This window comes from Triticum urartu, chromosome 6, assembly GCF_003073215.2.
Source record: "Triticum urartu cultivar G1812 chromosome 6, Tu2.1, whole genome shotgun sequence".
NCBI lineage: Eukaryota > Viridiplantae > Streptophyta > Magnoliopsida > Poales > Poaceae > Triticum > Triticum urartu.
Window position 1 is genome coordinate 445,855,429 of NC_053027.1, and position 11,804 is coordinate 445,867,232.

General features: G+C 47.8%; 1 protein-coding gene across 3 annotated transcripts; it reads right to left on the bottom strand.

Moving 5' to 3' along the window:
• Nucleotides 1–609: 609 nt before the first annotated feature.
• Nucleotides 610–6,580, bottom strand: LOC125514091. 3 transcript variants are annotated; one of them, XM_048679346.1, is made up of 6 exons: nucleotides 6,443–6,580; nucleotides 6,066–6,152; nucleotides 3,422–3,682; nucleotides 2,191–2,322; nucleotides 1,853–1,969; nucleotides 610–1,132 (listed from the first exon to the last, which is right to left on the bottom strand). In XM_048679346.1, the coding sequence occupies exons 3-6, from the start codon at nucleotides 3,680–3,682 to the stop codon at nucleotides 794–796; spliced, it is 849 nt and encodes a 282-aa protein (XP_048535303.1). In that variant the 5' UTR covers nucleotides 6,066–6,152; nucleotides 6,443–6,580; the 3' UTR covers nucleotides 610–793. The 3 variants fall into 3 exon arrangements, with proteins under 3 accessions (XP_048535303.1, XP_048535304.1, XP_048535305.1); XM_048679347.1 differs by lacking the exon at nucleotides 6,443–6,580 and adding an exon at nucleotides 6,248–6,403; XM_048679348.1 differs by lacking the exon at nucleotides 6,066–6,152 and having other exon boundaries at nucleotides 6,443–6,550.
• Nucleotides 6,581–11,804: the final 5,224 nt, after the last annotated feature.

Sequence of the window (11,804 nt, forward strand, 5' to 3'; positions counted from 1 at the left end):
AATTTTCAGCATCAAAATGTTCATCTTCAACCGTTGCTCTAAAATTGATGCCCTAAAATACATCATGGTCGTCTTCTTGTGGGTGCTCTATTTTAGGGCACCTGTTGAAGCAACAGTGTGATGTAAAGCAATTGTTTTCTTATGGTCTTGCGATGCCTCTTTGCCTTAAAAATTTGCAGCACTGTATGTTGTATTTTGCAGTTGCTCTATCCTTGAAGTAATTTTTTGGCATCTGGTGCACTTGAAGCAACGTTTTTGCCCCCTTGTGATGTAAAAATCGGCTGTGCCCTATTTTAGACAATCTGCCCAAGATGCTCTTAGAAAACCAGAGCTGAGTTAACTGATCATTCGCCTCAACAGTTTCCGCTTCTCATGATAGCACAGACTGGAAGCCTTCCACTTTGTCACCTGGGCAGCAAATGCCTGTAACTTCATACTAGTACTACTTTATTTTTTAGTAAACACAGAACAAACATATACTACACATACATACACTCATTCCGGTTAACAAACACATGCACGCCCTACCACTAGCAGCCAAACATTCCACCGGAACGAAACAACCCGTTCCATGGGGCATGCTACACCATGACAATTTTGAGAGGATTATGATCATCAAGAACAATCTCAAACTCTTCAAGTCAGATTATGCTACATACAACAGGGCTCTCGGATCAAGATCTTGGAGCTCACATAACCACAAACTAGGGTTGCAGGCACACATAAAATTGTGATGACATTAACTAGAGGTAGGATGAAACGAAATACATCGGAGTTGCTGATAACGGCACAATCAAGATTTAAGATGTTGGAACAGCTCAGGCAGATGGGCATTCGTGAGCTTGGTCCGTTTAGTTATCTCGCGTTGCTTCTTCTTAGGCTTAGCCTTGGGTTTCACGCCATGGATCTGGGCTGCTGCTCGTCGTTTGGTGGTGTCGGTCATCGGCTTCATGCCGTTCTTCTGGAGCTCCTTTTCGATATCAACCATATCACGCGGTAACTCAATCCCACGGAAGAGCTCCTTCAGGTCATCATCAACCTTGATCTTCACTTTTGGATCGTTAGGGTAAACAATGTCCTCCTGTGAATCCATGTTTGACAACAGCCAAACTTCACCTGCTGCCTTCAGAGCCTAGAAGCCAACAATATGGGTTATAAAGATATACGCAATGTATAACATATGTGTGGTAGTGTACACAAATCATGGCACTCAAGATTACCCATCATAAAAAAACATATGTACAGAAACACATGCACTCTAAAATTAAAATTTACCTTTAATACTTCAATAGGCACCACATATTTAACAAAATTTAAGGGCGATTAAACTCGTATGAAACCAAGTTGAACAGGCAATAGATATGCTACCAGACCAAAAGAAACCCATATGAAACAACTGTTATTTACGGAGCCCTCTTGTTGTTCAGAGCTAGCAGGACTGATTTGTGCCCTCTTACAGAATTACTTGGAAACTTCCTACATAAACGAATATTCTCATGATGTCAACACAACTCATGGTACCTCAAAACTGTCCAGGAGTACTGACAGCATTTCAACAAGGTATGCCATTGGTAATTTTACCAGGTCTAGATGCTAAGAAACATGAGTGACCACTAAACCTCCCATCGTGGTACTCTGAAGTCCAGAGTTAAAATGAGAAATATAAAGTACCATTGGGTGAAACAACAAATATCCAAGTAGATTGGGGATAAACCAAGCTTTAGGCACATGGCTGCAAGATTGATTGAAACATTACAAAGTCTGGGTACCATAAACAGTTAACTAGCAACTGGTTAACCAAGAAACCACAAAGTATATCACCTTCAGGAGAATTAGGGTCACATATTCTCACCTGCAAATCTTCCAACACACTTGGGTATGCATCCTTCACTTCCACAACAGCAAGACCCTCCTGGTGACACCTTATCAAATCAAGTAGTTGATCTTTCCCCTCCAGATCATGCTTGGACTGCACAAGTTCCAACAACCAAATAACAATGACACCTTTGAACTAATTCAACTTCAAACAGAAAGATAAGTCTATGGACATAACACATTTCTGATGTTTTGTTCAGTAATACAATTAAAAGTATCTTCATATCAATTACAAAAAAATATTATATATGAAGCAAGAAGCGCCTAGAAGATTCAAGCTACGTATTGAAAGCATAACTAGTAAGTAGCAATTACCTTGTACGAGAAACGCCTCCCATCATACTGTACTTTGAGGTTATTCCTCAGACTGTCAAAGACAGCCTTATTAGCATTGATATCAACGTAAGTTGCATCATTTATCTGCTCTGCCGTAAAAGCTTGTCTTGTCTGCAGTAAAATATCAATTCCAGGAGTGAGACACAGCACTGCAGTTTATAACGAAGGTTCACATAATGCTCTTGGTGAAGATATTTACAACTTCTAAGCACCAAAGAATATTAATGCGCAGAAAGCAAACCATGGTAGAAAATTGTTATAATACGACAGCTACATACAGAAGAGAGAGGGGCAGACGGGCTTAGCCCAGATCATCAAGCCAGCCTATAAGGGGAAATGTTAGGCTCCTACTCCATAGTTCATTCTGAAAGGAAAAAGGGAAAGGCCCCACTTCAAGAGGAAGGGCAAAGCGCCTAAACTAGGGTTCATTGTCAAAGATTTTACAGTTTCTTTGTTTTCAAATGCTCCAAACAGAGAAAACCTCCATGAAGAAGGGTTTGCTGAAGGACCCCCTGGGTAAAACAATCATGTTCTCCATCCCCAGATCACTATCCAAATGTAGATTGATCGGCACCCAACACTCCATGCTCAAGTGGCAATTCAAGAAGAGGTAATCTCTGGTATCAAGGTGGCCATCCTCGCAGAGCACATAGTTAACAACTGTTCCTGACCTGGAAATTCCATCTCTGCAACATGCCCTTATTATTGAGACTGTCATTAAGCAGAAACCAAACAAATGCCTTAATCTTGGAGGTGCATTTAGAGTTCAAGAACCGGTTTGAGAAAAATAAGGGCCTGAATATGATCGAAAGAGAACCTATAGGTTTTGGAGGCAGAGGAAGATGGCCCCCACTTATAAATCCAAATGTCAACTCCAGTGTTATTAGGGTTATGCTGGAGAATCATCTACCTGAATTCATTGAATTCATCAAAAGCTTGCAAGAGGATCCTGAGAGAAAAGACATCACTGACCGAGGCCAGAAAAGAAGGTGGAATAAATTATCAGCCTAAAATATTAATTAATTCCACATGGAGAATCATAACAATTACTGGCATATAAACTCAACTAGCAGAATACTTCTTTTAGAATGCATTACCATGATGATTTGCAGGATCAACGAAAGAATTTGCAACGCCTTAACAGGGGAAGAAATTTGCCAGTTTACATTAGTGTGGGGAACAAATAACGTTCTAGCTTAGCAAGAAGTACCTTGTAAAGCAGTTCAATGACAAGTTTGATCTGTGCCCCAACAGGAGATTTCCTAATCGAATTAATATGTTGCAGCCTTTCTGTATCGTTTGAAAATTTAATAGGTTGTGCAGGCCTTGCTGGAGCAGATGGAGCATTAATCGGTTGGGCCCTGTGCTTTGGTTTTGTGGTTGAAGCTTGGCTTGCAGCTATGCTGGCCAAAGATGACTGGCACCTCTCCTGTTGCTGCTTAAATCTGGAGAGGCTGTCCTTCAAATCCATCTACAAATGGCATGCTCATAAGCAATTAGTGTAAAAATCATAAATGCAGACACCTGAACAGGAAAAAAAAACTGTATGCTATGCTCAACTAGACATATGCTATCGAACACCTTAAATCTGGTATGGGGTGATACAATCTGAGTTGGTAAAAGCAAACTCTGGATGCTCTTACATAAATGCAACTAGAAATGTATCATTGCTGAGGTTTTGTGCAGCTATTTACACCAAATTATTATTATTTATTAACGCATTGCAGTTCCACGTCATTATCTGGTGACGCGCAACAGAAGCCACGCCAGTGGCGGACACTCTTGTTGACCGGAGGCATTGCACATTGAAGTACTGGCTTCACCTTTTGTAGCATTGACCCAGCCAGGTGCAGCGCAGGCCACCACGAGTCTGCGAAAGCTGAAGGAAGAGAAACCAGTCGCACCTTCCCTGTTCTTGCTGAGTGCAAGTGAATAAGCATCCCTGTTGTCTCATGTCCCCTTTCATCATCCATACTATGGATGACTTAATGCATTATCCATTGCTTCTCAGAGTTGAGATTCAACGGGGCATGAGAAATGTGCACGTGATGACTGGGTGATGCTGACCAAACTAGTTATATATATTTAGCTGTGTACCTTTTGTATTTTCCCCGTTCTATAAGGGGCTTTCTGCATATTGTACCACACATATACTGGCCTATGGCCACCTGGGAATACAAGTTGCATATTTCCTAACATGGTATTAGAGCCCTAGGGTTTTTTTTCTCTTCGGACGAGCAACTTGTGCTTGATCCCATCTTGTGCCGCTGCCTCCTCCTCTTGGACGACTGATGCTGCTCCCGCCGTTGCTGCCTGGCCACTGCCGTTCTCCACTGGCGCCGTCACCCCTCTAGGTCCCCCATCCGCCGGCTCTTGACTCTGCCCGCCCGCGCTGGCTCCCAATCCGCCGTCCTAGTCCGCTCCAGCTGCTTCCCCCGCCACGCATCACACACAAATCTTGCTAGGGTTGAGCCGCACGCCTCAACGCCTCTCTTTCACTCGCCACCCAGCCATGCACAATCACACCGGTGCTCCGTCGGTCGCGCTTCGTGTGCTCCAGCCAAACCCGCATCGCTGCTGCCACACACTAGTGCTGCGGGAGAAATAGAAGCGAAGGACAGAGGCTTTGGCACTCGCTTGTGAAGGGGTCACCAATGCGCCAGCCTCAGTGCTACTCCGTTAGCCGCCGTCCGCGTCAAGGGCCGCCGAACAACACACCCCGTGTCTCCCTTCAATCCCACATCGCTGCGCCTTGAGGGCAAGGTTGGTCGCTCCTCGGCGGCTGGGAGTGCTCACGGCGGGAGGAGCTAGGCGTCGACCTCCCGAGCCCCGTTGAAGCTCGCACATGATCAGGAGGAACCCCGCCTAAATCTAGAGGAGAGCGTTGACCTTGGCGACGACGCGAACACGTTGGTGGATGTGGACGAGGGCAGAAGAAGGCAGCAGCGAGGAGCAGGAGAAGGTGGCGATGGCGACGAAGGCTACTCTTTGCTCGGGAGGGGAGAGGATGAAGACCACAGCCTGAAATTTCCATCGGGACACAAATTTTGTGGACGGAGCGCACTCCAAAAATGTGCTTGCGGACTGCAAATATGGAGGCTGGAGAGGCAAGCATGGAGGGCGCTTCAAAAATTATGGCAATGAGTGTGGAATGACGAATCTACTAGAGGAACCTTTTGGCCAAAAACTCCAAACTGATGGTAAATATGGAGTTCAGACTGTTTCGACAATTTTGCTAGAGTTGCTCTAACAAGTAAAGAAAATAATTCAAATGTCAAGAGAGAGAGAGAGAGCCGTACCATTTGGTACAACTAATCTTTCCCCTGCTTCTCTTATTTTCAGCATCCATACAAGAAACCAACTCTAAAGACCGCTTGTAAGTGCCACACAGCAACCTCATTCTAAGACCATGTACAACTACCAACAAGAACATAGCAACCTTTTCTTCCACGGTAACATGTACAACGTCACAGAAGCCACACTTCTCACGCAATATGGTGCACAAGTCATGGAAGTTTTACTTAGTTAAACACAATGCATCATAGCAAGACACTTCGGAACCATCATACATCTCTTTGGGCAAATACTTCCTAAGATTATGCCTCATCGTCACTAAAGCTGCCTAAATTATCCCCTCCCCTCTGTGTACTGAGATATGCTAGCGCAAGAACACATAATTCAAAATACAATTTTGTCAACACAATTCTTCTCCTGCTACTTCTTTTATGTTCAGCATCCATGCAAGAAACCAACTCTAATTAATCTGACATGATTCTGCTACTATCTGCTTGTAAGATGTTGCGTACAACAAGACAGCGGTAAATTCTTTGTGGCAAGTTTGGATGAAGAATTACCTTCAAACTGCGAGAAGAACACCACTGCAATCAGCTGGAAGAGCAGGACAACCAGCAGTGCAAAATAGGATAGAACAACAGGACAACCTAAAAAAAAACAGCATCAGAGGATTAGGGCTCATGTCGAGCTGCTCCAATGGAGAAGGTTGTAAGAGGGAGGGGCGACGGGGGAAGGGGTGGACATGGGGCTCGGGAGGAGGATGGCCGGTGGCAGGCGGCGGCGGCGAGCAGCCCGCCACCGCCACGGAGGCCGAGATGCGGGGCAGCGGAGCGTCTACTCGGACTCGTGCTAGGCGGCAGCGGTGGGGGACTGCGGCGAGGGATGTTGGAAGACGTCCGGAGAGAGAGGAACCAAGGAGGAGACGGAGGGCACTGACCTGCTCGCCGCCGGGAGTCTCTCCGTCGCTTTTGGATAGAAGGACACGGGGTGGAGCGCCAGGCCGCCAGCCAATTGCAGAAAACCGAGACCGCGGGCACGCAGGGTCTTTTTTTTTTTTTGAGACAACCGCGGGTAAGTAGTTTTTCAGGAGTGGATCCCACAACGTGCAGCTGACCTGTGGGCAGCAGCGCAAGGCTAACCACCTCGTACGTAAAACACGGAGGGGCGATTTGAGGCGATCGATTCAAGCGCTAGGGTTAGGGTTTTGCGAACGGTGGTGGAGTGGATCACGGCAATACGGGAGGGGACAACGGCGTCTCTGAACGTGATTGCGCCGGGGTGCGGATCTCTCTCCGGTGAGGAAGACATGGAGGAGAGGAAGAAAGATGGTGGACCGGCGGCACGGAACGCGTCGGTGGCGGCGGGGCAGGGAGCGGCGGCGGCAACAGGGATGACCTCGGGGAGGACGGGAACAACGCCAAAGCAGCCGACACAAAAGAAGACACCGGACAACGAAATGAGGACGCCACTGGGCTCCCATAGCAGATACGCCTCTGTGTCCCCGGGGATTGATGGCGCGACTGGGGGGTTTGGCGCTGACAGAGAAAGAGGCTAAAGGCTTCGTCTTCAAGTAGCCTGGGCAAGAGCAGGTCAAAGCGGCGAAGTGGTCGGCGATTGGTAAAGCATTCACACCCAGGCCTGTGAATAAGAGTGGCCTAGAGAAATCCATGTCCAGGGCTTGGGGGTTACATAAGGAGGCGCGGTTCAAGATCATTGGGAGGAATCTGTTTGCAGTATGGTTTGGTAGCGAGGGAGATTGGAAACATGCCCTAAATAAATGGTCCATGGCAATTTGATTTCAATACTCTGGCTCTTAAGGACTATGATGGAGAAACGAGACCATCGGAGATGAAGTTTTACAGTATTGATGTTTGGGTTCGTGTGGAGGATCTGCCTTTGGACAAAAGATCGAAGGCGTTCGGGGAAGCACTTGGGAACTGGCTAGGAAAAATGGTTAGGGTTGATGTGGAAAAGGATGGGTTCGCGAAAGGCTCGAAGCTGAGATTCAGAGTTAAATTGCCAATTTTTGAGCCTCTAGTGAGAGGATTCCTGCTAAAGAAATCGGAGGATGATCTGGAAAAAACTTGGTATGACTTCAAGCATGAGAAAATCCCACACTTTTGCTTCGAGTGTGGACGACTCGTTAATGGTGAGAATGGCTGTGTTCCGGCGGTGGATCCTGATCAACAGTGGGGGGGGGAGTGGCTCCGAGCATCCCCAGGGCGTTCGTGGGGGCCGAAGGACGGGGTTCACCGTGGCCCTTCGGGCAGTGCAAACTGTTTTGGCAGTGTGAGGTCCAGTGAAGGGGAGGGACACCGAAGGAATTCTGGAACAGTCCGGGATCTTCCAACCAAGCGCAATCTGCATAATGAATTTACCACTCCAGCAGCCTCCCGCACTGGCGGGGAGGCAATGGGGAGTTATGATCATGATGCTAGACCCGATGAGCAACGACACGAGAAGGATTCAGTGAGGGAAAGGGACTTGCGGGAGGATCTTGAGCAGAAGAGAGAGAGAGAGAGAGAGAGAGAGAGAGAGAGAGAGTTCTTCGGTCCGAACTAAGACAGAGACAACAAGAAAGGCAGACTGAACTAAGGTTCAGGTACAAGCAGTACGGGCAGTGGGATCATGGTGATGCTGGTACATCGAATTCTTTCAGTGGAAGGGAACGGAAACAAGGATACTATGTGAGAAAGCCTAGACCAGAGCATAATGGGGAGGCAAGGCCTACTAGCAGCCCTAGACATGAAGGCCCAAGGGATAGGAAGAGGAGGCCGAGGCAGTATTGGGTAGTAAAGGGCGATCTAGACAGACAAGTAGGCAATGACACCTTTGTTAGAGACACAAGGCAGAAAATGTCCTTGGTGTTTGAGCGCATTAGGGAGAACAATGATTCAGCGGCGGACCCTGCTAGGAGGCAGGACCGCCGGGAGCAATGAATATATTAGCCTGGAACTGTCGGGGATTGGGGTTGGACCCGACAGTAGGCGAACTTCGGGACCTGGTTAGGTCACACAACCCAGCGGTGGTTTTTTTATCCGAAACAAAAAATCTTCAAGCTCAATGGAGAGACTGAAATGGAGCCTAGGCTTCAAGCATGGTGTAGCTGTGAACTGTAATAGGAAGAGTGGGGGTCTTGCTTTGTGGTGGAGAGATCATGTGGAGGTGACAGTGAGGCCTTGGTGCTAGTATTATATTGATGCTCAGATGGTGGTGGACAATGTTACATTTAGATTCACTGGAATCTATGGGGAGCCGAGTGTAGATAAGAGAAAGAAAACGTGGGAAGTGTTTCGTTATCTCCGATCACAAGATAATCTCCCATGGCTTTGTGCGGGGGATTTTAACGAAGCCCTCTTTCAAAAAGAGCAGATTGGGGGCAATCCGAGAAATTTGAACCAAATGGCGCAATTTGTTGACTGCTTGTCCGACTGCGGACTGGCAGACCTTGGGTTCTCGGGGTACCAATTCACATGGGATAACAAGCAAGATGGCAGCAAGAACATTCAAGTCAGATTAGACCGAGCCACGTGCAATGCGGAGTTCACGCAGTTATTCCCGGCGGCCGAAGTGATTCATGTTATGACAGAGGAGTCGGACCATCAGGCTTTAATTGTCAAAGTGCAGGCGGCATAGGCCGTAGTGCACTCTGGAGGCCAGCGGCCGTTTATCTATGAAGCCGCTTGGGCACGGCACGAGGGGTACGAGGCCATGGTGGCCAGTGCATGGGGCGATGCCCATGCAGCCAATCAGGAGGCTGGTGGACTCGGCGCGGCATGCAGCCGCCTCCTTTTCACGTCGAGAGCCATGCACAGGTGGAGCCGCCAAGTCTTCGGCTCAATTAAAAAATAGATCACTCACCTCAAGATTCAGTTAGTGGATGCTAAAGAGCAGGCCGCTCGGACGGGATACAGACAGGAAGTAAAAGACATAGAGGATCAACTACATGAATTATATGAAAGAGAAGAAGTGTATTACAAGCAAAGATCCCGGATTGATTGGTTAACAGAGGGGGACCAGAACACGAAGTATTTCCAGAATCGCGCTTCACACCGTAAAAGGAAAAACACTATCAAGGCTTTGAGGAGGGATGATGGATCAAAGTGCACGGACGACGATGGTATGAGGAAGATGGCTGCTGAGTTCTATGCCAAGCTGTTTGCTTCGGAGGGTTCTCGTGATGGTGATAGAATTTTGCAACATATTAGCGGGTGCGTCACAGATGAGATGAATGCAAAGTTGGGGGCGCCGTTCACAGATGATGAAATTGAGAAGGCGCTCTTCCAGATGGGCCCCACGAAGGCGCCGGGGCCAGATGAGTTGCCGGCCATGTTTTTTCGGAAGCACTAGGCATTAGTAAAAAATGATGTGTGTAACGCTGTTCGCGAGTTCCTTGCCGGTGGTGCAACCCCAAATGGATTTAATGACACAACTCTAGTGCTGATTCCGAAAGTAAGCTCACCGGAGCTGCTTTCACAGTTCCGCCCAATTAGTCTCTGTAATGTCTTGTACAAGATCGCCGCGAAAGCACTGGCTAACCAGTTGAAGGGGGTTCTACCTTTTATGATATCTGAGGAACAAAGTGCTTTCGTCCCGGGAAGGTTACTGACGGACAATGTCTTGGTGGCATATGAGTGTGTGCATGCGATTAGAAAGCGGAAACGAAGGAAACCTTTATGTGCAGTAAAGCTGGATATGATGAAGGCGTGTGACAGAGTGGAGTGGGATTTCCTAGAACAAATGTTACTCAAATTTGGCTTCTCCAGTCACTGGACGGAGATGATTACGAGGTGTGTGAAATCAGCTACCTTTGCGGTCAAGTTGAATGGCGGGCTATCTCACAGGTTTTGCCCGTCTCGTGGACTTAGACAGGGAGATCCCCTATCCCCCTATCTCTTCCTTTTTTGCGTAGAAGGTTTCTCAGCTTTGCTAAAGAATGCACGCAGTAAGAAGGAAATCAAAGGGGTGTCGTTTGGATGCAATGGGCCGACTGTTACTCACCTCCTCTTTGCAGATGATAGTGTGGTGTTCTTGGAGGGATCCCGGGATAACTTTGAGGCTCTTCACGTCATTTTGCAGGAGTATGAAGTGGCATCGGGACAGAAAGTTAACCTTCAAAAATCTGCTATTTTCTTTGGGAAAGGTTGCCCGGATGCATTGAAACAGGAGGTGAAGAAGACTATTGGCATTTCTGAGGAGGCCCTAAGTGAGAGGTATCTAGGGCTCCCCACAGTTGTTGGGAAATCGAAGGAAGGAACGTTCAAGTATGTAAAGGAGAGTGCTGGAGGGAAAGTAGGCGGATGGAAGGGGCAAGGTCTATCCAAGATGGCGAGAGAGGTGCTTGTCAAGTCGGGTCTCCAATCAACACCAACCTTTACCATGAGTTGTTTTCAACTCACGAAGAAAATGTGCGGGAATCTGTCATCTATCTCTTCGAACTTCTGGTGGGGTGAAGCTAATGGTCCAAAAAAGGTACATTGGATCGCTTGGGATAAAATGTGTGTTAGGAAGCATGAGGGCGGACTCGGGTTTCGTGACCCAGAAGTTTTCAACCAAGATGCTTGCCAAGCAAGCCTGGAGAATACTTCAGGTGCCAAACTCGTTGTGTGCACGAGTCTTTTTTTTCGAGAGTACGCAATGGCGTACCGTAATTTTATAGAAGGAAGAAAGTGATATACAAGAGGCTAGCAAAGGATGCGTACATCCTTGCAAGCGGACTCCACACAACACGCTAGGCTACTCTTTCACGAAACGATCTAATCCTCCTACTCCAACCCCTGCTCTCTTGAGGTCCAAAATGTCAACGACAATAAGATGCCATAGCTGCGTAGGCATCACGATCTGTTGCCTCCTGTCAAAGACTCTCGCGTTGCGTTGCTTCCAGAGAGCCCACGCCGTGATCATGACCAAAGTATCGAACCCACGTCGCTCGGCGCGGTGAAACTGCCTCCTCGCGTGCAACCACCACTCCAACATCGTCCTACCGGCGTCCGGCGCCGGGATATCCATGTTGCACTCATTGATGGCGTAGTACCAGACCTCCCTCGCAAAAACGCATTGCAAGAGGATGTGCTCAGCGTTGTCTTCCTCTTGGAGACAGGTGTAACATGACGATGGCAGGGCCTGCAAACCGTGCCTAGTCCGACGATCCGAAGTCCAAATGCGATGTTGGATGGCCAGCCACATGAAGATCTTGCATCTAAGGGGGGCCCAGCTCCGCCAAATGCACGTGGCGAAGGACGATTTCTCCATCCCGAGACAAAGTCTGTGATATACCGAGCGAGCCATGTAGACTCCAG

Coding starts and splice junctions, on each gene's coding strand:
- LOC125514091 (XM_048679346.1), bottom strand. CDS start 3,682: ATGGATTTGAAGGACAGCCTCTCCAGATTTAAGCAGCAACAGGAGAGG. Junction 2,323..3,421: donor TCATTGAACTGCTTTACAAG/GTACTTCTTGCT, acceptor ATTTTACTGCAG/ACAAGACAAGCTTTTACGGC. Junction 1,970..2,190: donor GGAGGCGTTTCTCGTACAAG/GTAATTGCTACT, acceptor GAACTTGTGCAG/TCCAAGCATGATCTGGAGGG.